Raw genomic sequence first — 27872 nt, 5'->3', positions numbered from 1 at the left:
TTCCTCCTCTCAGGGATCAGGGAACTCTGTGGAAGAGGAGGTAGAAAAAGTGTAAGAGCCAGAGGTGATGGTGGACACCAAGGAATCAAGGCCTTTTAGTGACAACAGGGTTGGCACACATATGGAGTCACAGAGACTGTGACAACATGCACAGGGCCTGCAGGGGTCTATACCAGATGGTATTCTAGAGCTGAAGGGAGAAGTGGACTCACATTTTATCCCCGAGAACCTATCTCCAATTGATAGCCACTTGTAAATGACTCCAAGGGAGTCTCACTGGGGAATCACGCCACTCTGAAGGGTAGGCCCCATGCTCAGCAGTAGATGGCCGAGAGAAAACAAACTCAACAGCATCTTTGGAGGTTCTTTGTCTCATAATGTTAAGTCAGGGCATTTTTATTATTATCATTATTTTTACCTTACAGGTCCTTTGCACATATATTATAGTCTCTGGGTTTGAATCGTTATGGGATGCCTGTGTGTGCAAACATGTGTGTCTCTGCATCTATATACATGTCTTGTGCTCTTTTTCTTGTTCGGTCATTTTTTTCACAACCCAATGTATTTATTTTTGATTGATCATTTTTTATTTTATTATTATTATTATTTCTTAGATTCTTATTTGTTTCCTATGGAGAGCCAGGAAGGATGTAGATTTGGATTGGATGGGAGGTGAGGAGGATCTAGCAGGAGGAAGGGGAAAGGAAACTGTAATCAGAATATATTGTATAACAAAAATTGATTTTCAATAAAAGAAAAAGTTTTCTTCATTTTTCTTTCTTTCTCCTTCCTTTATTTTGTTTCGGTGTGTGTGTGTGTGTGTGTGTGTGTGTGTGTGTGTGTGTGTGTGTGTGTGTGTATGTGTGTGTGTGTGTATGTGTGTGTTTGTGTATGTGTGTGTACTGGGGCTCTAACCCAAAACTTTGCACATGCTAAGAATGCACTTCCCTGTGTATACCACTCCTGTAGGAAATTTTAATAGTTAAACTAGCTCTTTATCTGTTATAAACTGAAGGATACTTTCCCTATAAGTTGTTTGGTCTCTCATATGTTTACCATAACTTTTGTCATAAAGCATTATTTTCTTTCTCTTCTATCACTTTTGTGCTATCCTCAGAAATGATGGGATCTCTTGTATTGATTTAATGTTTTTATTGTGTGCGTGTGTGTGTGTGTGTGTGTGTGTGTGTGTGTGTGTGTGTTAACATCTTTTATTCTGTTGCCAAAATTCCCTGGGGGAAAGGTAAACAATGCCTGTCTCTCTTATTAAGGTCCTAATAACAAACCAAGGCATGATTCCACCAGAGTTCACCAGGAAACCGTGTCTTAATTACTTTTCTACTCCTGTGACAAAACACAATGACCAGGGAAACTTATTGAAAAATTAGATTATTGGGGGTTTACATGTTGAGAAGGTAAGTCCATGACCATCTTGGGGGGCAGTATGACAGCAGACAGGTGTGGTGCTGGAGCAGTAGCTAAGAGCTTACATCTTGAGACAACAACCACCAGGCACAGAGAGAGAGATAGGGAGGCCTGCACTTTTGAAACCTCAGTGCACACTCCCAGTAACATACCTCCTCCAACAAGACCACACCTCCTAATCATTCCCAAACTGTTCCATCAAATGAGGACCAAGTATTTAGTTATATGAGTCTATGTATACAACTGGCTGGGAGAGATGGATAGATACTCAGGTGAGGGTTCCATGACCCTCCTCACCCTCTCCTTCCATGAGGAAGGTAAATAAACAATAGGCCAAGCTCTGATGATTTTTTGTGACCAAGCGCAGCAGAACTCTTGAAGATGACAGTTTGGCTCAGAGGATCTGTGTTCCAGATCCACTGTACCTTATCCTGATTTAATGTTTGAGATAGGAATTAAAGTTTAGCTATTTGCAGTTGCCTCTCTCTGATTTGAGAGCCCATCTTTAATTATATTGTTGTAAGCATTCAAGTTTATTTCTGGCTTTGTTAATTAGTCCTGTACCTCTGTACACTCAAGTGCTAAGGGTCAGAACTAACACTCTGGATTTGCTAGAGAAGCATTCTACTACTCTTAACCCCTGAAATATATTTTCTCAGTCTTATTTGGTGAATGACACTTCATCAATTCTCTTAATCCATGATAATGAAATTGACATATTGCCATTTCTATATAACCTGGATGAAATTACTTTTCACATTTAATATGACTTATAATCCTTCTCTCTTTTTAAAATAATTTATTGTGTGTATGTGTCTTTATGAGAGTGTCTGTGAGTGTGTGTGTGTGTGTGTGTGTGTGTGTGTGTATGTGTGTGCGCGCGCGCGTGCCTTTGTGTGTTGTGTGTGTGTGTGTGTGTGTGTGCCTGCATTCTCTAACAACAGTGTGGATGGCAGAGCTCTCAGGAGCCAGGTCACTCCTTTCATCATGGGTCTGTGGATCAGACTCAGGCCAGCAGGCTCCCATAGCAAGCATTTTTACCCAGAGACATCTCAGTGGCCTACAATTTCCCTTTCTAAAAGTTAGCCTTTTTTTTTTTTTTTTTTTTTTAGTCCTAGTCTGAAAACACCTGGACTGATTGTAAAAAGTTTATATGGAAAGATTAATCAAAGCAGAAATCTTTGATTTCAGAAGGATGAAAAATTAAGAACCTCTAATCTCTAGGTATTAAAATAAACCAGACTGGCCTCAAACTCACTATCTAGGAGAATGACCTTGAACTTCTGATTCCGCTTCTACCTGCCTAATGCTGAGATTATAGGTGTGTTTGTCACCACATTGGTTTACATGGTGCTGGGAATTGAACCTAGGGCTTTGTGCATGCTAGGCAAGCATTATACCAACTGAGATATACTATGCCCAATTTGGACAGCCCCAGTCCAAATTTCAACTCTTTACAACCAGAAGACTGTGTAGTTCTGTGTTGATATTAAGATGTGTTATGTAAACTGCAGGATGAGGTCTGTTTCTTTTCCCATTTTTTTTCCAATGCTGAGAATTGAACCTATGGTCACACATTTGTTAGGGAACCACTCTTTCTTTGAGCAATAATCCCAGGTCAGTCTTTTTAGCTATTAGCTAACAATTAGAATAGAGTGAGAAAGGGAAGAATTTTGATAGGAGTTGAGTTTAGTTAAATGAGTTGCCCTTGAAATTCTAGGGCTTGTATTTTTAGATACCTCATATGCTAAAAGAGCTAAGAGAAGCTAGATGTATACCTATGACCCCAGTATCTGAGAGACTGAAGCAGGAGGATTTCCAAAAAGCTCCAGATCAGCACAGGTTACATAGAGGCACCCTGTCATGAACAAAACCCACAAAACAACAATGAAAGAAGCCCTGGATGTTGGGAATTATTGTGTGATACTATTCCTGAGGAGATGTAAACAAATATCTACTCACCCCAGATAGGAAACAGACAACGGATCAAAGCAGGATACCATTAAAGTCCAATTGGTGAGCCAATGAATTTGTAGGTGAGGGGTTAATTACCATAACAGAAATTACTCAAAAACAGTTACATTACCAAAGCCCGTACCGGCATGGATGGCAGCCCACAAAGGCTGGAAACTTAGAGTGCACTGAAAACCTGCAAGTAGCTCAACAGGTTAGAGACTACCTTTTTCAGGTTGTTCTGATGGTCTGAGAGTGTAATCCTTTCCTTTTGTATATGCTTGGAGACGAAGGGGACTAGTGATCTGGTCAGTTTCAGGGGCTTCCTGGAGCTTTTGAGTTGCATACTTCTTGATCTTAAGGAGCTTCCCTGCAGAATAGAATGTTTTACCCACCTTTAGAGCATCTTGAGGCTTAATGAGCTTCCCTTCAAGATGAGAAGTTTCATCTTGGAGGAAATTGCTATACAATAGGAGGCAGAGGCAGGTGGATTGCTGAGAGTTCAAAGCCAGACTGGTCTATGTAGTAAGCTCTAGGCCAGGCATGGCTATATAGTGAGACCTTGTCTAAAAAAAAAGGTGGTGGTGAGGAGGAGTCAATAAAAAAAAGTCAAACATTTCTCTATTTGTCTATTTTTTTTTTTTTTTTTTTTTTTTTTTTTTTTTTTTTTTTTTTTTGGTTTTCAAGACAGGGTTTCTCTGTGTAGCTTTGCGCCTTTCCTGGAACTCGCTTTGGAGACCAAGCTGGCCTCGAACTCACAGAGATCCGCCTGCCTCTGCCTCCCGAGTGCTGGCTATTTTTATAATCAAAATATTATAATCAATCATTGTTTTAATGTGCCTTACTATAATTACACATGAGAGTTGTAATCACAGGTTATAAATAATGAAATACAGTCATTCATGTTTTATTCATTTTTATTGCATTGTGTTAGCATATTGGCTTGTTGATCTTTGGGTATTAAAATAATTAAATGTTTTTCTATGAATTATGGATCCTACACAAAGAAGAACATAAAGCATTCTTGGTAGCTGGGCATGGTGGTGCATACCTGTATTCTCAGCACACAAGCAGCTGAGGCAGGAAAGCTAGGAGTCTGAGGTCATCTTGGCTTTCGGTGAGAACAGAGATTACATCTGAAAAAAATCGAAGCCAATCAAATGTAATACTTCTTTAAAACAAATTCAGTTTTTTTCCTCTTGTGATATTTCTCTTGCTCATTTACATTATTGTGCAGTGTATAACTGTATTTTTTTGTGAATCCCTAAAGTTGGGGAAATCCACTCTTTTCCACATTCCAAAAATAGTTACGTGTCCAGCAATAATTGCTAATCTATGCTGATGGTAAAGTGCTTTCCGCACCCCCCCCCATTACCAGCAGATTTTAATTTCTGGTATCTCATAAGTACACAGCCCAACTTTCCTGCATGTGCCTCTTTCTTGAGCTCTGATTGGTTGAATCTGCTGTGATCTGATTCATTCAGAAGTGACTGATAATGGCCTCAGAGTTCATGGCAGTCCCTCTTGGGGCACACAATGGTACCTGTTTCCTTTGTAGTTCTTATATATTCTTTATATAGTTTATATATATAAATGCAATACCTGTTAATGTTCAGTTCATTGGCTAGTGTAGGCAAAATGCCCCCCAAATATAATGAGACTCACCAGAGGTGCTACAGACAAAAAGACAGATAACAATCTGTATGTGTATGGTGAAATTGTACCTCAGGTGTTCTGGGAAAACAAATGACTCAGTCACTCTGGGAAGGACTCTGATCGTCCCTTAAGTGGGTGCACACAGTTTCCCTAAGAGCCACCAATTTCGCTCCACATATCCAGAGATCAGATCATTGATGCCCAACAGGCAAACTCATACACAAATGTTCACTGCAGCATTGTTGAGAATAACCAAAAAGTAACAATGTCCCAAAATGCCCATCAATGGATAAACAAAATAATCACATTAATGCAACACACTACTATCAAGTCACCAAAAGGAACAAAGTATGAAAACCAGGCAGATCTGTGTAGACAGGAAGTAGATTAGTGCTAGCCGAGATCTGGGGAGTGTGTGTCAGTTTTAGGATTTCTATCCACCTGGTAAACATGACCAAAAGCAACTTGGGGAGGAAAGGGTTTATTTCACCTTACAACTTACAGTTCATCATGAAGGGACGTCAGTGCAAGAACCCAAGGCAGGAACCTAGACTCAGGAACTGAAGCAGAAACCATGGGAGAATGCTGCTGACTGGCTGATTCCTGCTGGTTTGCTCAGTTTGCTTTCTCATACCTCCCAGGATCACCTGCCAGGCATGACAGAGCCTACACTGGGCTCTTCCAATCAATCATCAATCAAGAAAATAACTAACTCACAGACTTGCCAACAGGCCAGTCTGACGGAGGCATTTTCTCAATTGAGGTTCCCTCTTCCTAGACAACTTTAGCCTGTGTCAAGTGACAATACAGAGGGCATGGCTGGTAGTCACTGGGGGGTGACTGTAAAGGGATAGGATTCTTTTGGGGGTGATGAAAATGTCCTAAATATGCTTCTTGTGATGGCTGCATACTTCAACAACTATACATCACTGAATTATGCGGTTTAAGTGGGTAAACTATGTGGTATATGGAGTGTAGTTTAAATCTCTTGACAGAAAGACAGAATGTGCATCCCTACTTTTCTTCTTGCTGTGACCAAACACTGGAGAACAAGCTGCTTAAAGAAGAAAGGATTTGGCTCCCAGAGTGAGGGTATAGTCAGTCCATCACTATGGGAAAGGCACAGCACCAGGAACATGGATCTGCTGGTCACATCGCTCCTGCAGTCAGGAGCAGAGAGAGATGAATGCCAATGTTCAACTCATTTCTCCCTTTTTATTCAGACCATAACCCCAAGCTGTGAGAAGGTGCCACCCACATTTTTAGAGTGAGAGTTCTCACCTTGATTAACCCAACCTGGAAATTCTCTTATAGATTCTCTATGAGGTTCATCTCCTACATGATTCTAGCATCCATTCAGTTGACAATCAGTATTGAGCCCCCGCCCCAGCAGGCAAGAGGACACATGCCTATAATCCTGCATGAGGAAGCCTGGGATTACCGAAAAGATCACTAGTTATTTCTATAAAACTAGCCTGTGCTGTATGACAAGACTGCCTTAAAGCAAAAGAAACAGTGAGCTAAAGCATGTTATTAAGTTCAAACCATATATTGTTACCTAATTCCAAACAACAACAACAAAAACCACCAGAAAGCAACAATAATGTACCACCCATCCCCTTAAACAATGACTAAATTCTCCATCCATGAACTAGCCAGTGGTCCAGACTTTACACAGGCTTCAATTACATTGTTTCTTTTATAATTTTATTGATAGCATAATTTAGCAACATGTTTAATTTTGGAATGTTTTTAGTGATCTTGTGCTTTTGATTTTTGTGATATTATGAAAAAATCTCAGACATGAAATTGAAAATATTATAGTTTGGATCAGCATATTGATCCTCTAGATTATCACTAATGTTTTATAAAGCTCGTTTTAGCACGCATCTATTCATCTTTCCATCCCTGTGTTCTTCAACTCAACCAGTTTTCAAAGTCTCCTGCAGGTTCTCAGGCCATGCATGGCCTCTTTAAATACCTCAATATAGAATTGGTTAGAGTTTCACATTTGTTAGTTTTTTTAATGTGAAGTATACACACAAAAATACACAAATGTTAAGTATACATTTATAGCTTTTTTTTTTTTTACCATGTGTGTACACATGTGTAACAAAACATCAAGAAATAGACTAGTCCCACCATCCCTGGATAGACCATCTTACTCTCTCGTTTCATCTCCAAACTCCCTGCTCCCAGAAGAACACATATTGTCCCCGCCCCAGCCCCCATTCTCCTCTCTTCTGCCCTCTGATCTCCCCCTGCCCTCCTTCCTTTTTCTACAGCGTCTCACTTTGTAGCCCAGGCTGGCCTTGAATTTATGATTTCCCTGCCCCAGCCTCCCACTGCTGGGATTACAGCTGTATGTAGCCATGATGAGCTGCGCTTGACTTGACTTTTCTTGTCTTCCTGTCTTCTTTCCTCCCTCACTCCCTCTCTTCCTTTCTCTCTTCCCTTCTCCCCTCCCCTTTTCTTCTTTTTCATATAGTCTCCACCCCCCTCCTTCTGTTTGAGACAGTTTCTCCTTATGTAGCCCAGGCTGGCTGGGAAGTCTTAATCTGCCTGCCTTAACTTTCCTTCTAGTGTTCTGGGATACAGACATACAACACAGCACTCAGCTCCACTCTCCCTCCTTTTTAAAAGTAAAGTTAAAGAAATAGAACACAGGTTCTGATCACTGGGTGTTGATGTAGTTCTGGTAGAATAAAATCACATCCTTTGGAAGTATATTTGTATCTACTCAGACCATGGCCAGAGCTATCAATATTACTTTTCCCTGGGTGGAAATTACCTAGAGTTTTAATACTTCCTTTTTTATTGCTACGAACAATGTCGTGATAAGCATTTGCCTGCAGTTCTTCACAGATGCATGATTATTAGCAGTTAAAGTTTGTAACGTCTCCTGAATGGCCATCTTACTTTGGTTGAAGCTTTGGCTTTCTGGTGGTAGGATGGGTCAAACTCCTCTCACAACCCATTTTTTTCAGTTGACAACTCCTCCAGAAATCCTCTGACTGAATGCCCCTGAGTCCTCAGTTGAAAGGCTCTCTAGTTCCTGTCTCCTCACACCTTATATGCCGTTCTCCGTCCAGCCGTTCTACTTCCTATCTCAACCTTCCTAGGGCTGGAATTAATGGCGTGTGTGCTTCCCAAAACTGAGGTTAAAGGTGTGTGCCACAACTGCCTGGCTCTGTTTCTCTCCTAGACTGGATCAATCTCATGAAGCCCAGCATACTGGCTTGTACTCACAGAGAGACAGAGATCCAGTCTCTCGAGTGCTAGGATTAAAGGTGTGTGCCACCACTGCCTGGCCTCTATGTTAACTCTGTGGCTGGCTCTGTCCTCTGATCTTCAGGCAAGCTTTATTTTTTAGATTACAAATATATCACCACACCCAGGTTTCTCTGTTAATTTTTTCTCATTCATGCTTATCTACCTATATTGGGTCAATATTTCCCATAGATTAAAATCTTTTTTGTACTACCTATTCACCCTCTAAGGCAATATTGGAAACAATGATATATACATTTTCCGCTACTCATCCAAACTCTGGCAATGTCTTTAAGAGATTGGTATAGCTACATATATATTAAGTTATTACTAAAGAACTATGTACCTGTTGGAAGGGGGGCGCTTGACAAAAGTACTTTTCATGAGACGGTGAACACATTAATTATTCACACCAAAGAGTGGGAGTGGGAAGCCCATGGTGCTTATAGGAATGGGGAAATTTAAATCCCTCCAAACTATTTCTTGGCATCACTCCAGACCCTAAAGAACTGGAACTGAGAACAGAGATGACACCACACACCACAGCACACAGCATAGTGATGTTAGAGCTGGATGGGAAATGCTCCTGGTGAGGCAGATATCACGACACACTGCAGTTAGAGTCTGGTAATGACAGAATATGGTATTTGGGTCATTGCTAGCAAATTATGGGGCCTTTGATGCCTTTTCCCTTGTGTGTTGAAGTGTCCAAGTGAAAAGAAATACACAACTGTATTTTTTTTATTTTTTTGCACCCATCCATGTTTTCTAATATGACAAGTTGCTTTGGAAGGAGAATTTCATCTGATGTTTTTCATCCTTAATTTTTTTTTTAAGACAAGGTCCTGGAACCAATATATAGACCAGGTTAACTTCAAACTCACAGAGATCTGTCTCCTAAGTACTGGAATTAAAGGCATGCATCACCACAGTCAGCCTTATGATTTTGGTTCTTCCCCTGGAACTAAAAAATAGCCTCCCTCGAAGAAAGCCGCCTTTTCACCTGCACTTGAAAAGGAGATAAGCTTGCGAGCCACCAGTCTCTCCTTTTGTTGTTTGCTCTTCTTTTCCCACACAGAATAAATAAATAGACAAAATATTTAGCATGCATTTTGGGCTGAAAAGCCTAAATTGGAACTTTTCCTTTTTCCTTCAAAGACCCCTGCCAGCTTCCAGCAGTGCAGAGAGCATTGGCCTGAGACCACAGCTACAGCAGACTCTTTTGATGGATGGGATCAGAGAGACTGGACAGGAAGCCTGACCTCCAGAGCTACTGCTCTGATTTTGGGTTCTGAGGTTCCAAGAAGGTAGTTCTAAAGCTTTGGGGTCGTAGGTCTCTCCCTTCCCCCCAAATGCACAAATATTTCTGATTCTGCCACCTACTTTGGGTCCCTGGAGGGTAGAGGGTCACCATATCCAGGACTGCAGGCCCTGCCCTCAGTCCTGGGTGCTGCAGGCAGCTCAGCCTGAATTGCAGGCTGCGCGTCAGCTCTGGCGGGGGCGTGCACTGGAGGGGGGCGTGTCGGAGGCGTGCCCGGGGCGGGGCCAAGGCGGCGCACGCCGCGCCCTCAGCGGAGCGAGAGGCCGAGCTTGCTGCATTGCAGCCGCCGCGGCGCCGCTCGGCTCCTCACTTCCAACAATGGCGGCTCCGACCCCGAGCGGCGGCGGCGGCGGCTCCGGGGGCGGTGGCGGCACCCCGGGCCCCATCGGGCCTTCCGCCCCGGGCCACCCGGCCGTCAGCAGCATGCAGGGTAAGGACGGCGGGCGCGCCGAGACTACGGGGCCCCTCGCGAGGCGCTCGGCTGAACCGCGGCCTGTGAGCCGCGGCGTCCCCGGGGCTGTCTGAGGAAGCCGCCCGAGCTCCGCGTCCCGGGCCCGGCCTCGCCCGGTCTCCCGCCCCGGGCCCGGCGTGAGTTGCCCGCTGCGGCGGCTCTGGCTTCGCCGGCTCGGGCCCACCTGGCTGCCCCCCGTCCGCCGCTCACCTGGCGCCCGCGGGCTTCGGGATCGCGCGCGGCCCGGGCCTCTAGCTCGCAGGTCGGCCGCGTCCCTGCCCTCGGCCCCGCCGCCCCCGCGCGCCGCAGTGGGGCCGGCTCAGGGCCATCTTGCGCCTCGCTGGGCGTCGCTGGAGCCGGGCCCCTGCGCTGCGCCCCCGTCCCCTAAACTTTGCAGGGTGTCTGCGTGGGAGGGGCGAGGGTTCGCAAGGGCTGTGTGCCACCTGTAAGGTGGGGAGACAGCCGTTGGCCCCGGAGAGGCGTTTCGACCCAGGCTGGAGATGTGTGTTCTCCTCGCATGCAGAGAAGAAAATCAGATAAAAATAGAAGACCGAGATCGGCTGAAAGGGAGAGAGATTCAGGAAACCGGATGGCAGAGGTCAAAGTGATCGTGTCTGGGCATCTGAGACAGCTCTCCTGTAATGGCCTTTCCCCACTGGGAGGCCTTAGTATCTCTATGTGGGTTTTGACAGGTGATGTGAAAATACAGGCCTGGGCTCATTATGGACCATATCTTAAGTTTACTGGAGGGATTTGGGATAGTAGTGCTATTTTTGAAACAGACAAACCCAGAAATCTCTTGATAACTTTAGCAAACGACTCATGTTGAATTATTAAGAGTCACTTGGATATCCTTGTTATCAGTATGACCATGGTTTCTTTTTGATTAAACTCTCCATAAGGGTTTCTTGTGTCTGGTTAACAGATTGTATGTTGAATATTTCGTGTTTGTGATCGCATACCATGATTCAGGCAGCAGAAATACGATCTGTGTTTGCATCCCCTCCGTGTAAGAAAAATTTAGTCTATATATTAAACTATGATAGACACATCAACAGAGGAGCTCAGTATTCAGAAGATGTATTCTGTGCGGCCCCTAAGTTAATTAATTCAAATTGAGTTAGTTATTGGATGCCTGCTCTGCTGCATATTACATTATATAGAATCTAAGGTTGATTTCTTGATCTCATACTTTTACTGTCTGCTAAGATAATTTAGTATTATCTTGTCTTGTGTCTTGTCCACAATGGGTGACTGAAAGTTTTTAAAAAATATTTTAAGGGTAGAGACATAGCCTGATCTGAGTTCAATCCCTGGGACCTACATGGCGGGGAGAGGGCTGATTCCCTCAAGTTGTCCCCTAACCTCCACTTGAACACACAATAAATAACTCAGTAAAATTATATATGTATATATGTATATATATATATATATATATATTTCAAGGTTTGTTTTTGTCTTTTTTTGAGGGAAGAGGCTGACAGTTTGGAAAACCTGTGTTAATTTTTTTTCTTCATGTTCAGAAAATATTGAGTAACTGCTTAGAGCCAGCACAGTGCTGTTCTGAGTGTGTAGACACCTGTGAACACAGCCATCTCACGTCTGATGGAGCATGTCCCTCTGAGAATGGAGAAGGGAAGACATGTAGGTAAATAGTACAGGTTGCTTAAGAAAAATGAAGGCAGCAAGCTGGGTTTTGTGATGGAAGGTAACAGGGCAGTCTCCTTGATCAGATGGACGGAGAAAGCCTGTCTGGAAAGAACAGAGATGGGGCCAAGGCAGAGAGAAGAGTGAATGTGAAGATTCTGCAGTCGGGAAGAGCGCCTAGAAACTCAAAGTCACATGGCCAGGAATCAGTCTGGTGTTCTCTCGTCTCCTCTATCTCTGCTTTTTGATTTCTGGAATCCTTTTTAAAAGGGAGAAGGGCCCTAAACTGTCTTTGAATTGTGGCTGAATGTTTAAGAAGACATTTTATTTTGTGTGTGTGCATGTTTTGCATGGGTGTTTGTGTAAGCACCACATGCATGCCTGGTGCTGGAAAGGTCAGAAGAGGTCATCAGATTCCTGGGACTGGCTTTCCAGATGGCTGTGAGCTGCCATGTGGGTGCTGGGAATCAAACCCGGATCCCTTGCAACAGCAACAAGTGTTCTTAACTCCTGAGCCAGTTCTCTGGCCCCTGAGTTGTTGCTTTTTTTTTTTTTTTTTTAAATCTTTACTTAAAAAATCTTTAGTCTTTGATTGATGGAGGAACATGCTAAGTTATACCTTGTGTTTTGAATCGGTTTCGATTGCTCAGAGAAAAGAGAAGTGTTTGAAATGTTCAAGATGATGTGTAGCATAATCTGAATTAGAAAGCTTGAGCTTAAGCAGCAGACGAATAATTTTTTCTTTCTAGTTTTGAGCCAGACTTCCCATTCTTTGGCCTTCTTTGGATTTATTTTTACTTATTCTTTTTGAGGTGAAGTCTTCCTGTATTTCCCAGGCTGTCCCCTCACCCCCATTTCATATACTTGCTATCCAAAAGACTGTTTTTCTTGGAGCCATTCATGATCAGGTCCTACTGAGCAGCAGATTCAGTTTTAGTGCATATAGATTACACTTCAGCAGTCACTGGACAGTCTCCTGTAGGATAGGCACCATGCTTGACAAAGGACTTTGTACTGTTTCATGACTTGACATCTGTGGTCAACTGTGGTCCAAAGCTGGAAACATTATTTCCTTTATATTGTAATGCTTAATGGCCAGAGCTCTGGGGTCTTGGGTTTGAATCCTATCCTCACTCCACTCCACCAAGACTTAAGCTTTCTGTGAGTATATTACCTAGCCTCTTGAAACCTCTGTTTCTTAGAAAGTAAGAATAATGCTTGCTTGCAGGCACAAGGAGAATATGCACACCGAGTGTGGGCTTGGCATTCTGGAAGAATGCCATGAGTGTTGACCATCAGTATTCTCAGTTCTCATCCTGTTACTTGAGATGATCTCTGTCTCTCCCCCATGAGTCCCTAGTCCCTTATGACCCAACTTGCACATTTCTTTTTCTAAGCTTTATTATCTGTAGGTTAGACAATTCTAACTCATTGATGTTACCGTTTTTCACTATTAAGGGATCCTAGTTTTAGAATTCCAGGGAAGATATTTTGTTCTACTTCAAACACTAAATCCTTGTTGTTTTCTGGATCTGAGAGTCTCAAATGGTGATAATGTTGCTGTTATGAGGTACTATTGTAGCTGTAAATAGTCTGTGGGCTGTGGTTAGCTGGAATGGGAATTGTAGTGACTTTGGCTTCTTAACAGTCACCATTTGTTCATTTAGTTACATTTTCACAAAGAAGTTGTATTTCTGATCTGGCCATTTTTAAAGCATTCTTCCCACAAAGTCTTAGCTAACAGAGAATAGTAGCTGATTTTGTTATTACTCATACATTTGAGTCTTCATTCATTCTGACTCATGTTCTTTCTCTTTAATTTCCTTATGCCCATATACAGAAGGACAAACATTTACAAGCTGAATGTGCCTTTCCCCCCACCTTTCCTTCCTTGATTATTTGGTGACTAAAACTATCAAAATGTAGATCTGCTTACCAAGTTGGGTAAATAGTATTATAAAAATGTATTAGACTTTAGGATAAGCTTTTTTTTTTTTTTTGAGAAAGAAAAAATACTCAAATGAGCTACTGTGAATGGGCTTTTATTCTCAATAATTAGTTGAGAATTGGAAAAATTATTTCCTCAGTAATCTGAGAATTTGAAAAATAATTTCCTTGATAATTTGTCATCATAGACAAATTTTAACTGAGAGATTTCTTGAATGGTACAGTACTAAGTAATAGTGTAATTCTTTAACTCAAGAACTTATAGTGAACTTACACATGTACAATTGCCATCTTAATATTCAAGAGCATTTCTCTTGGTGGCTTGTAAAAGCCTAGGTATTTAACCAAGTTAGTGGAAGCATGTCAGGCGGTCAGTCTCAGGTGAGCTGGGCATAAGTCTAGGACCAAATGTTCCATGAAGTCACCACGGGTGTGTTCGAGAATAACAAATATTCTGGTGAATAAAGCTTGCCAGCTGAGAGGTGAGCAATTTCAACACTGGAAACACAGCAGGATGATTTCTTCTGTGCTGGCTTTACCTTTGCATGGAGCAGTGTCTTAGAAACAGGACATCCAAGTTGAGAGAATGCTGGATTTGGACTAGGAAAAACCAAGGCTTAGAGTCTGCCATATGCAGGCTCTGCACCCTTGGGAAATTACCAGATTTGTGTAATTTCCTGTAAGTTTTCATCTATTAAAATAGAGAATACACAGCTTATAGACTGTTTTAAGAATCACATTAAGTTATTGCATGTAAAAATGCCTTAAATCATAAAATATTTTGCATATGTAAAGATTATTAGAAATGATATTTACCTGCTTTAGTTGCTAGTCATTTAATATGTAATGAATTTAAAAGATCTCTTAAAAATGTGAGAAGTTAAATTTATTAAGAAGGCTTAGGGACATTGGGGAGATGGCTCAGTCTGTAAAGTGCTTGTTGCGCAGCAGTGAGGCCCTGAGTTTGGACCCCCAGCGCCCATGTGAAAGGCTGGGCATGGCAGCATGCACCTATAATTCTAGCCCTGGGAGTGAAATACGGAAGGATTTCTGGAGCTTGCCAGCCAGCAGGCTCAGTGAGAGATGCTGTTTCAAAATGTAAGTTGGAGAGCAATTGAGGAAGATAGTGTATGTTGACCTCTGGCTTCTACATGAACACAAACCTGAATGCACAGATGCACATATACAATAAATTAAAGAAGACTGTTAAAAAAAAAAAATAGAGCCTTAAACTCATAGTTAGGAACTTTCACTTTTAAAATGCCTATTTTCCAAAGTAGTTAGCATAGTTATAATTTATCATGTTTTTATTTGTTTGTCTAGATTGGGTCTTGCCCTGTATGCTGGACTTAGACTTGTAATCTTTCTAAGGGTTGAGACTACAGGTGTGGACCAGCATGTTCAGTTTAGAATCCCATTGATTCTGAGAAACACTGAGCCATTTGTAAAGCACTTGCTATACAAGTAGCTGTAAGCAGAAATGTACCTCAGGTTCTCTTAATGTGTTGATCTAGGCAATTTTTCTTTATTTTCTCCTTAGGTCTTAAGTGAAGGTATATAGTATGTGATTAATGCCCACATATTTAGCTCTCAGGTGAGCATTTTATATGTTCCACTTAAAGTAAAAGTATGATAAATTTATGCAGGAACATAAACTTTAAAATGTCATGAAGTGTGTCTATTAAGAGAAAGTAGAGAATTAAGATCACTGTGCTGTCTCTTCCCAGCAATATTTAAATGTATAAAACATACATGAAAACCTGACTTTGATTTAGTGTGTGGTTTAAAGAACCGAATTCAGGGTTGGGAATGTAGCTGAGTTGGTAGAGTGTTGCCTAACATGCAAGAAACCCTGGATGACCCAGGGTTTCAACTGGGTGACCCAGCCCTGGGAAGTGGAGGCCAAAGGAACAGAACCTCAGCTTCATTCTCCACTACATAGTGGGTTCAAGGCTAGCCTGGAATATATGACTATTACACACACACACACACACACACACACACACACACACACACACACACACGTATGCTCTCACAACAAACGATAGATCCTGATTGTAGACAGTGAAAGTTCCAAATCCTATAGTTGCCTGTTTGTCCTAGAATACTGTTTGTTTGTGTGTACATGTGGGGTGCACAAGTTGTGAGTACATATGTGTGTGTAAGGATGCATAGAGGCAGGGGTCAGGAATCTGCCTTGAGATAGCCATTCTTTTAAAAAATGGTGTTCCTGGGACCTGAGGACCTTCATTTAATCTAGACTGGCTAGCTAATGAGTCAGGGAGCCCTTTGTCTGTCACCCCTGCTCTGGGGTTACAGGCATATGCCACCTATACCTGGCCTTTTATATGGATATTAGCTATTGAACTTGAGACCTTGTGTTTGCACTGTGGCTTAGTTACGTTTTGTGTTGCAGTGATAAAATGGCTTGGCAGAAGCAACTCAAGGAAGGAAGGAAGGTTTGTTTTGGCCCACAGTTCCAGGGTTTAGTCCGCCATGCAGGGAAGTCATGGTGGCAGGAGTTTGAAGTTGATGGCCACATTGTGCCTATAGTCACGAGGAAGGAGCAATGAATGCTTGTATTCAGTTCACTTCCTCTTTTTTATATATACTGTCCAGAATCCTAGCCCAGAAATGTTGTTCCCCCTCTAAGCCCCCCCCACCACCACACACACACACACACACACACACACACACAGAGAGAGAGAGAAAGAGAGAGAGAGAGAGAGAGAGAGAGAGTGTGTGTGTGTGTGTGTGTGTGTGTGTGTGTGTGTGTGTGTGTGTGTGTTTGGGACATCTCACTTCTTTTAACTTAATCAAGATACTCTTCCACCCAGGTAGTTTTAAATCTCATCAGGTTGACAACTGAGATTAACCATCACACATGGCAACACTTTACTATGCACTTTATTCCCAGCCCCAGACAGCATTTCTTTTATTATTTTTTAACATGACCTGGTATGAATACAGTGTAGTAAATTAGTTCCCCCCTAAAGCATATGTTGACATTCTCTTATATGCCTTTAAAAGTGAGAGCAAAATTAATAAGATTAAGTAAGAAATACTCTTTTAGAATATATACTTTCTCTCGTTTTGTCTAATGCTCCTTGGAGTGATGGTGTGGTGAAAGGAGCTCTAAGATCAGCTAAACCGGTGACCAGTACAAGGAGCCATCAGCTAATAGCTAACACTGCCCAAGGTGGGCCTTTCCAAGGAGAAAACAGACCATGTGCAGCTTGATTGTCCAAGAACAACACATGGTACCCACCACTAGGGAAGAGCACAGAAGTGGATAGTACCTGAACCTTTTACAGCTCTGCTGTATTTCATCTTACTCAAAATTGCTGAAACAGTTTTTAAGAAGGATAAGGAAAGTGCTACTGTGTGTGTGTGTGTGTGTGTGTGTGTGTGTGTGTGTGTGTGTGTTGACTGCAGGCACAGGGGTGCATATGGGGCTGGGGACACACACACATAAATGACATATTTATAGGTATTGAATATGTGGCTTTGCCAAGAAGTAACATTATTAAGTGTCTCCTGATTCTATTTTATTTTATGTGTATGGGTATTTTGTGTACATGTATGTATGTATACCATGAACATGCCTGGTGTCTGGAAGGCCAGAAGAGGATATTGCATATGCTATTTCACTTTGGTGGCATCACTAGCAGCCAGAGAAATTCAGTGCCAGGGCTGAGAAGTCAAGGACGATTAGAGCTCTTAAGACTGTTGAGGAAGAGAAACTCTTATTTCCATGGCCTGCCTGCCTTAGGGAGGGAATTACCAGCTAAAAACTGTAGGTGGAAACCAAAACATAGCATAGAATGTTGGTGTGGGGTTGGCGGAGAGTTCTTCCTTGTTATCCTGTTAGGTTCCTGGGAATAAAAAGAGGATGGACTTTGAGTAGTGTAAGCTGCTCTGATGAACACCTGGAAAGGCAGAGAAGGTGCTGTTGGTGTTGCTCATCCAAGGGAGGGAACAGGAAAACTGTTTCTACAGTAATGAAAACCTGCTCTATTTGGCTTCTTTACTAGACATTTTGATCATCCCAGAACACTCTGGATCTTACTGAATCTGACGGAAGATAGGTCCTTATTTAATGTCACACAATCTTAAATCGTTCACCCTGGATGCTACATTGAAACAATGTGGTATTCAGTTGTGCACTCACAAAGTAGAGAGGGTGGCTGTTGGTCACAAGGAGAAAAAAAGCGGGCATATATGGACTACAAAATCCTGAGTTTAAAAATCATGGGAAGAATTTGATGACTGGAGTCTCCGTGAGTTAGACAACCTGGAATTACTAAATTAGGGAAGCTCCCTTCTGATAACAACGAGAAATAAAAAGGAAACAACCCATCAGGAAAGAAGTCTTGTAGAAGTTACTCTGAAGTATAGTGAAAATACAAAGTTAGGACAAGTCTAGATAGCTTGATTTTAGGGCGATAGTGATGTGCTGGGCGTAGCTGTGCTGTCAGAGACGTGCCAGGATTTTGAGGTGGAAGCTGGAAGGTGGCCAGCAACAATAATCTCCAGGCTTGTGCGAGAAGGAAGGATTTGTACTTGGGCTGTGGCATGAGCCAGTAAGGAGTCTCTGATTTCTTTTACGTTAATGTGGCTTCGTGATGTATTTCAGCAACTCAAAGCCCTAAAATACTCAGATGAGGAGGATGTGTACTGTATTATACTGCCAACCCAAAGGAAGGAGAGCAGAGACAACTGCATAATTCTGTAAGGGCCCTACACAGCCGAAGCTAGGCTTAACCACAACTTTCAACCCCAGAGGTTACTGGATATTATTTTTTTTTGTCAGTTCTTTTTTTTTTTTTTTTTTTTTTTTAGTTTTTATTGATTCTTTGTTGATTTCACATCATTCATTCTGATCCCACTTATCTCCCTGTCCCCTCGCATCTGCCCTCTGCCCTTGCAACCTCTCCCTCAAAAAAACAAAACCAAATTTAAAAGAAAAAACCAAAAAAACAAACAAAACAAAGAACCAAGACAAAAACAAAAATGAAAAAGGATTTTGGAGAAGCTGTGGTGTGGCCCAGTGAGTCACACAGTTTACCCTTTAGTCCATACATCTTTACTTGAAAGTGTTCATCTCTATGAGTCACTGCTCTGGTTTGAGGCCTCTGGTTTCTGGTACAGCTTCAGTAATGGGCTCTCCCTGGGGCTCCTCTTAGATATCCTGTTGTTGTCCTTGTCATGGAGATCCTCCTGTTTGGAATTTTAACTTTATATATAAACAAGAAATCTGGAGCTGTTAATGGAGCATCTTCAGTGCTGGTGTGATGATGCCCCTCATTTTGTTTACCACTTGTCAAATACTGCTTGGGTTCTGCCTTTATTTTATAGCATGACCAGGCTTTTAAAGTATTATAGACCATCTCCCTACAGGAAATTACAGATTTCCAGTAATGGCCTGTTAAGAAATCTCATACTTGAAGGGAGAAGTTGAGAATGAGGGGAAAGCCTGGGATGAGCCAGAGCAAGAGAGAGGGAAATCCTCATGTAGCTTTATTTCCTTTGTAGCCTTATTAGCATTTGGTGCTGTAGAGTCTGGATACTGCCTCTTTGGTTAGAGGAAAGCAAAGGTTTACTTGTCTGGGACCAGGAAAGTAGAAGGATTTCCCCTGGATGCAGTAGGGAGAGTGAAGTGGAGGGTCATACAATTGAGTCCTAAAGAGTAGGTAAGAGTATAAAGAACGGAGGGAAGACTTGCATGATCAGTTACTATCAAAAGATTGACCGACAGCTAGCACTCCTGAGATAGAAGACTTAGTGTAGATGAATGGCAGGATAGAGTTTAGGTGATAGGAGACGCCTCAGATTGAGCAAATGTGTGTATATTAGTGGGAATGCACACACTACAAAGGTGAAGGTATTGGGGTCTCCTTATCCGTTTACTCCAACCAGCTGCACAAGCTCTTTGAGTATAATGAGCACAGTGATCCACTGGTCACTAACTTCCTGACTTGTACAAGTGTTTCACATGGGGCATAAAATAATTTAGCTAGAATAGTTTTTTTTTTTTTAACATATTTAGTTGATGTTTTTAAAAAGTGGTAGAATTATCAAGGAAATGGTGAAATACTGTGTTGTAGTTGGTTATTCTTTGCCTGTCAGTGGCCACATGTCTGCCATGAGTGAGAAGTAATTCTTAGAAGTGAACAATTGAAGGTTCAGAATTCAGACGCTTAGTTATCTCATCCATAGTTACGTAAAACGAGCAAGTTTATAGCTCTGCATCAAGACCTTCAAACCTTCAGTTGAACAACTCTGGCTTGATGGCAGAACTTAAAGTTTTAGGAATTTTGTTTAGCACTCAAACTAGGTTAGTTCTAATGTGGAGCAGTAATAATTGGTGGTAGTTCGCCATTCTCAGCCCCAGCTTCTTTACATGCTAGGTAAATGTTCTTCCACTGAGCCACTCCTCAGCCCTCTGTTTTTTGTTTGTTTGTTTTTATCAGACTTTATTGTGTATTTGTGCATGTGAAGCCTTGTACTCAATTTTGACTCATGCTTTTACATGCACATGCACCTTTCAAGTATATATATATACATATATATATATATAGAGAGAGAGGCAGGGTCTCACTGTGTAGCTATTACTGGCCTGCAACTTGCTGTGTAGATATGCGGGTCAGGCTGGTCTCTAACTCAGAGATCTGCTTGCTTTTGTCTCTGCCTTCCCTGTGCTAGGATTAAAGACTTGTACAACTATTCTGCTTGCTCCACCATTCACATTGCTACTTTGTTCATGGTTCTTTCACCCCCTCCCCCTTCCCCCCATAACAGCCATTTGCTTTGAAGAGAAAGTTAACTGTTGTCTGAAGTATTTTTGTTACTTTGTTTCCCACTCTCTTCTGCTGGGATGACTAAACTTGCTTCTGAACTTGGGAGTCTCTCTCAGGGTTCTCTTCCAGTGCTGTTTCCAGGGAGCCCTTTCCTCCTGACTTGGACTCTGCTCGTTTTGCCCAGTAAGAGGATGGCTAGCTTTTGGATGCTCCAGTGTGAAGACCCTGGATTTCTAGTTTTTGTCCTGTATTCTCTTCTGCTGCATAGTTGATGGTACAGCGCCTTACCTTCATGTAGGGTTTGAGTACACTGCTGTCCAGCCTTCCCAGGACTTTGTTCTCTTGAAGTTTCCATTTCTGTCTCCTTTTTGATTACCATTTTCAAGATTAAATGGTCAGCAATAGGTTACTTAGTTGTGTGAAAGTAACTGCATAAGCATTTCCCAGCTTTTATTCATTGTAAATGTTAATTGTATCTTCTTAGAGTGTTAAGGATTGGGCTTCATTTTGATTTGTAAGACAGGGTCTTGCTATGTAGCTTTAGCTGGCTTCAAACTTGTAACCTCCACTTTGTCCTGACTGCTGAGACTTGCAGCTGCTTTACTTTGTAAATGACTTACTGTACAGGGCCATTTGACAGATAATGATGTATGGATATGGTGCATACACAGGGTATCACCAGATCCTATGAGAACTGAAGATAAGTTCATATGAGAGGGTACTGATTTTCTTTCTATAAGTTCTAATGATCCACGCTACCATAGCATTCCCAAGGATACCTTTTTTTTGGGGGGGGGGCGGCGATGGGGCAGGGGAATAAGGTCTCATTTGCTATATAGGCCAGGTTGGCCTCAAACTAGAGACAATCCCTCATGAGTGCTGAAATTACAAAGCATACCATTGCACCTAGCAAGGACTGCCCCACACCTGCTATAGAAGAATTTTACCTTTTATTCAGTGATTTTATTCTTGCTGCTTGAAGTTAGCAAATTGTTTAGAAAATTTTGTTTAAGTTTTATAGCTTATGAATTACTAAAGTTTCTTAATCATGGGTAATAATTAGCTTGGGCATTTCTAAATCAATAATTTTGGCTAGTAAAATAAATTGTAATCTGAATTTGTAGGTTGAAAATGCTAAAAAATTGATGACAGTCTTTAAAACTTTTTATTGACTATATGGGAAAAATAAAGACTAATGTTAAAAGATGATTTAATTAAACTTTGAGTGTACTGCAGTGCATTTGAAAGAGCTGAGTTTTTACAGGAAGCCCTCTGCTGTCCTTGTCTATGGTGGGGTAAAGTGGTTTGAACTGTTCTTGCATTAGTTTTATTCACAATGTAATATAGAGATGCAATGTCATGTTTTGATTTGGTTTCTTTGATTTACAGCAAATGAACTGCAACTTATCTCTTTTACTTTAGGCTTTCAGATAAACTTCTGTGAAAAGGCACAAAGTAAGCTAAAATTTTGATATTCTGTTACTTTTTTTCATATCCATCTTGGTATTGGGAATGTGTCCACTGTTGTTTCAACTAACAGACCATGGTGATTTTACACTGAAAGAGCTTCCATTTTTCATTCTGTTTCTTCCCATTCTTTGTTATATTCTTGGCCATAAATTGTTCTTGTTTTTATTGAAATTCAAATAAGAAAAAGGTGTGTATAGAAAGAGAAGTATTCAAGCTTTACTGAAATTTAAATCACAAGTTGCAAGTTCATCTCTAAGATTGTGGTGCAGAATGTCTTGACTGCATGTAAAGACTGTCTTTTATTTAAAAGTATTTAATGCTCTTACTCTTTTTCTTTAAAACAAATCTTGTTGCAGTCGTGTCTGTCTGTCTCTGCACCTCTTCCTCCATTAGGACGTTCATCTTCATAGACTCATGGGCTGGGCTTAGTTCAGCCATAGCTTTTTGGCCATGTATTTGCTAGCTGCTGGATTTGAGTCTCAGCACCAGATAAAAAAACAAATAAAATGTTTGGGTTCATAGAATATAGAATAGATTTTTTGTAAAATAAAAAGACAGTAAACATATATTTTGTTTAAATAAAACAGTAAAATATATTTTGAACTTTAAACAGATTATAAAATTGCAGTTTTTTAAAAAGGCTCATCTCAAGGAGACTACTCCAGTTTACATGAAAACATTCCAAAATGAAATGGTTTTCTCTTCTGCTTCTTCATGTCTGGGAAAGAATGATGACCACTTGAAGTCTATCATTCTTAATAAATTAGTTTGTAGGGAGAGTTTAACCTGGAGGAAAAGCATTTCTGTTATATTAAAGTTTCTTATTTATGTTTTTTTTTTTTAGGGATCAAAAAGCTTAATTTTTATTGGCTGGACATTGTGGTTTTCTTTCTAATTCATTGAACAAAAATTTATTTCTTGAATGGGTTACCCATGATGTGAGTATGTGATACATGATAGAGTCGAGGCAACAATATACTAGGATAAAAGTTTTTTTAGTAGGCACACTATTATCATCCTCTTAGCTTAAGTACTAAACCAAAAGTATATATGAGTTTCTGCCCATAGCAAACCTACAATTATATAGGTATGAAGTTGTGGTTTCTATTTTATGATATCCTAATTTTTAATACACTCATGGTAATTTTTAGCTTTCCTTTACATTTTTAACATAACATTTGCTTAATATTTAGCAATTAAAAATTTATATTATACATTCTAAGGCTGATCTATTTAGAATTTATTATTGTGTTCACTGTATTCTCTTTGCCTTTAGTCTGCTGTGTGTGTATAAAACAAGAGGCCCATGGTTATGTTAAGTTTACAATGTGTGTAGTGCTGCAAAGAGCTTTGAGGATAGGTTAGCAGTCCTGTGGGGCTGTGAGTGGCTCTGCCCTCTTCTCCTGCTGCAGCTCTGCCTGATGTGCTGGACATGGCTGACTCTAATAATTAGAGAGGTTGAGCCCCCGAACCTCTGGGAGATTGATCGTGTGGGAGGGGATATGCAGACACACTTTTGCACTCACTTTTTCATGCTGCTTCTCACTGGTCCTGCTTTCTCCTGACTTTCGCCAACTCCCACTTTGTCTTTGCCATTTCTCTTTATTTTCTGCCTTTTGAGATTCAGTATCATCATGTTCACTTCTCCATGAAGTACACATTGATACTAAAAACTGTACAGTGAGTGAGGTTCCTGTACAGAAAAGAATAACAGGAGGTACCTGCCCTTGGCAGGCTCACAGTGTAGTGGACAGAGTTGACTCCCCACTGATTATCAATATCTAATGCTACATGCAGACTCCTGAGAAACTGAAGCCAGGGTGAGAATGGTTACAGAAGATGATGTGTACAGGGCAACTTTATTTCTGCTCATTTCAGGAGAGAACGAGCCTAAGAACACTGTGTCTCTTGTTCACTCCTTCCATCCTTCCTTTTTTTTTCCCCCTTGAGACGGGAGTCTGACTTTGCTGAGGTTGGCCTTGAACTTGGTGCTCAAGTGTTCTTCTGCCTCAACCTTCTGAGCAATTGGAACTGTAGGTACATTCCACTATGCCATTGCAGCTACTGCTTTCTTAATGAGATCTAGAGGCTTGGGGATCCTGCTGTGGGCCTAACCTACTTCAGAGTTAGGTGGAGCTAGCTTGTCTGTGTTGACTGACTCTGGAGGACTCAGGACAAGAGTGCACATATCAGGGAGAGGAGGGGGAGCTGGAGAGTTAGTAGGGATGCCCAGCCTTTAGCCAACAGCATTTGTTTTTGTACAAATCAATGATTATATTTTAGGATAAGGATAAGCTTATATGTAAACACTTTTCCCATGATTTTATAAATTAAAAATTTAAAGTACAATTTGTAATGTTTGCAGCAGTTTTCTAGTTTGCTTTAGATGCAAATGTTAAGTTTGTTAAAGTAATCACCATTTCTTTAAAATTAAGAATTTGAAATCATCATTTGAGTAGTTATTCTCCAGTTGGCTCATACTTTGCCAGAAATGCCAAAGGATATTTCAGAATTGGGGAAACTAATCTAATTCATTAATACTAAATATACATCATACAGTAGTTATAGGAGAGAATGTAGCAAAGGACAGAAAATTAGACATTTTCCAGGTGTCCTTGAAGCAGCAATAACCAATTCTCCATCACAATCAAGACTGTTCTAAGATGATCATGACTAATGGAAGCTCTGAGAGATTAGTGTTCCATTGTTTGACATGCACATTTCTGTTCTTTATGTTTCTATATCACTATTCGAATCAATTCTTGTGATTGCCTGTTTTAAGTTAGTGAAAGGTTATTGGAAATGTGTATATGTATATTCACATGCACAGATAGTATGAGATTCCAATTTTAATTTGGGGTCCAGAATTTGGTAGAAATTGAATATTCACTTTGTACCTCATGTTTTTTTTTTTTTTAAATAAATTACAGTCTGTGCATGTCTGAGTTTTGATTTTATAAATATTTAAGATAATATATTTTAGATAATAAAAACAAGTTATTTATGGTAACTATATTTTTTTAAATACTATGGGATCATTGTTTTTTTTTTTCAGAACATAAAATTACTTGAGGAAGAAATACCTTTTCATTTGTGAGAGTTCTAGATGTACAGTTTCTACATTCCCAACACTAAACTTCATTTAGAGCCTGTTGGTTAACCATATTCATAGAGTACCTTTGTTCATGTAAATATGTGTTCATTATGACCAAGTTTGAATGAATCTTTTGTCTTTAGTAGATGAACTTCACAGTATGATTTGCTTGCTTTATAAAAACCAATCTCTAGGAGTGAAGGTAAAGGTTTACTTGGAAACATATTTTTGAAGTTTTTTTTTAAAAACAACAAAACAAAACAAAAACCAAATATCAAGTTTGCCCGAGGTCTGCCAACCACCTGACTTTGGGGTGGCTAGGGGATAAGAACAATGCTATCACAGATCCCTGGACATAGGGTTTTCCTCAGAAAAATATCTGAAATCCTGTGCTAATCAAATTGAGAGTTTTTAGGAGGCTGTCCAATAATTTAGTTTTTATTTCTGTGTATTTATCAGCCCATAGCAGAAGACTTCTCGGATTCTAAAAAAAAAATTTGGTTTCTGTAGCTTTGCCTTTTACACTTTTGGTGGCTTTAAAAACTTCTTGTGTCTTCATTTTAAGAGTGTTTTACTTGGGAATGTTTGCATAGCAATAGAATATTACCCCCACTTCCTCTCTTTGTGTCTCTACCTATAACCTAGGCTGATTTAGAATTCAGTTTGTAGCTCAGACTGGTCTTGGAGTTTTGCAACCCTGCTTTTAGCCTCTTGAAGCTGGGATTACAAACCTGTTTTTTAACTCTTAGTTTACAACCAAATTGTTATGTAGAAAGTATGTGCTCCAGAGGTAAGCGTTGTTCTGTAGTATTAAGGGCATTAGACTACAGTGGTAGCCATTTTTGGTGATGCTGCACATGGATATAATGGGGAAAGGTTTATGTGTGGAAGAGAGGCTTTCTTGTTCTTCTTACTCTTTTTTTTTTTTTTTTTTTTTGGTTTTTTGAGACAGGGTTTCTCTATGTAGCTTTGAGCCTTTCCTGGAACTCACTCTGTAGTCCAGGTTGGCCTTGAACTCACAGAGATCCACCTGCCTCTGCCTCCCGAGTGCTGGGATTAAAGGTGTTCGCCACTGCCGCCTGGCTTCTTCTTACTCTTTTTTAAAAATTAGTTTTTGAGCCAGGATGTAGCTCACTATGTAGCCTAGGCTAGCTTGAACTCATTTAGGTTATGATCCTCCTGCCTCAGCTTCTGAGTGCTAGGATTACAAGCATGTACCTTGTACCCTGAATTGTGAAACCTTTCTTTTACAGTAATTATTCTTATTGTGTTAAATTGGTGGTCATAAAATGGCAATAATAAAACTGGAGGAAGGTTGTTTCCTGAATCTTTTCATAAGTTTGTGTTAGATATTCATAGTTTGCTGAGTTGATAAGAGTGTCTGTAAAAAAGGTGGTGTTTTGGCTTTATTTATGGGATTGTAGAGAACCAGGGAAATGAAGTAGAGGAGAGAGGACCAATTCTTCATGTTTTAAATAAACTAAAGGCTTAAAAACTCATTCTTTAAAAAAATATTTGTTTGTTTTTATTTTATATATATGTATGTATACCTACTTGTCTGTCTGTCTGAATCATATACATACAGGATCTTCTAAGCCAGAAGAGGGCATTGGAGTTACAGGTGACTGTGAGCTGCCTGATATGGGTAGGTGCTGGGAACTGGAGCTTAGTTCTATGCAAGAGCAGTAAGGCCTCTTCACTGCTGAATCATCTCCCCAGCTCTGGCTGATTACATTTCTAAATCTGTATTTTTTTGTAGTAAAAGTCTTGCAACTAATGACTAAAATTTTGTCATTTAGAAATTACTGACCTCAGCTGAGCTTCTTTTTAGGAAACAAAATGAATACATTTACTGCTTTTGGGTATTAGTATAGTTTATTTAGATTGATATAGATGATGAAGTTAGTTGACAAAAGAGATTTTTGTAGAGCTGGCCCATAAGCTATAGAGGCTAATACACAATATATTCATCACTTTCTCTGAGGACCATGATAAAATACCAGCATACAATCCTCCTTGGAACAAAAACACTTCTGTGCTAAAGCTCCAGAAATGTATCTGTGATGTATGGGCTGAGTCAGGTCCATTTGTTCTCTCTTAACAAGAGATGTTGCCTAATTGTCTTCCACCTTGGAAGTTGGTAGAACACAACTTCTCCCTGAAAATTACTTTTGTTACTAGAAGGAAGATTTCTAATGGTCGTTACATTAACGACCGTTTAAGGAAAGTATTTAAGTGGGATTCTCTCACATTACAGTTTTCCTTCGTGTGCCAGTTGCTATTACTGACTATGGAGAAGTGTTTGACAGAACTTGTGTGGCTGAGTGGATGAGAGTAGAAGTGATGGGGAAAGGTTCCAGGGACCAGTCTTGGCTGCATTACTGTTCAAAGCTCTTCAGGTTTGCTTACAAATTCAGGGTGGTGGTTTTCACATAAGGTGTGGTAAATGCTAGAATCCCCACTACTTGGTTTTTCTGTGTGTTTTCCAAATCCAGACAAAAATGTCCAAGGAGGTAGGCTGTACCACCAGAAATTTGTGGCTGTTGTCTTGGTATTGATCTTATCACGTGGGAATGCCAAGCAAACATTAACCTGAAGTGAGGACTAAGTGAAGACAAGCATATCTCCCCTTTAGAGTGGCTTTTATAACAATACTCTCTGCATGATTGAGGCCCACCTATACTTGTGTCTGAGTGCTGGAGACTTTGAAGCTGAAATAAATCTAGAGCTCCCTTTGAAGAACCCTATATTCTTAGAGTGGACATGTATATACAGGATATGTGGTAGAAATAATTGGTGGTGGTGGTGGTCATGATGATGATGATATGATGATGATGA

The 27872-nt window shown here is 40.6% G+C and overlaps 1 protein-coding gene across 2 annotated transcripts in view; it reads left to right on the top strand.

Annotated features, from left to right (window-relative positions):
• The first annotated feature begins 9834 nt into the window (after window positions 1–9834).
• Map2k4 (mitogen-activated protein kinase kinase 4) overlaps window positions 9835–27872 on the top strand; it is a 95522-nt gene continuing 77484 nt past the window's right edge. Inside the window, exons 1-2 of one of the 2 annotated variants that reach the window (XM_028869353.2) lie at window positions 9835–10055; window positions 21893–21925. In XM_028869353.2, the coding sequence (XP_028725186.1) occupies window positions 9944–10055; window positions 21893–21925 (145 nt within the window). In that variant the 5' untranslated portion in view covers window positions 9835–9943. The remainder of the gene's footprint in view (window positions 10056–21892; window positions 21926–27872) is intronic. The other variant, XM_028869355.2, reaches the window with a different exon arrangement.

The sequence above is a fragment of the Peromyscus leucopus genome, chromosome 8b (genome assembly GCF_004664715.2).
Source record: "Peromyscus leucopus breed LL Stock chromosome 8b, UCI_PerLeu_2.1, whole genome shotgun sequence".
Classification (NCBI taxonomy): domain Eukaryota; kingdom Metazoa; phylum Chordata; class Mammalia; order Rodentia; family Cricetidae; genus Peromyscus; species Peromyscus leucopus.
This window is presented reverse-complemented; position numbering and strand designations above follow the sequence as displayed.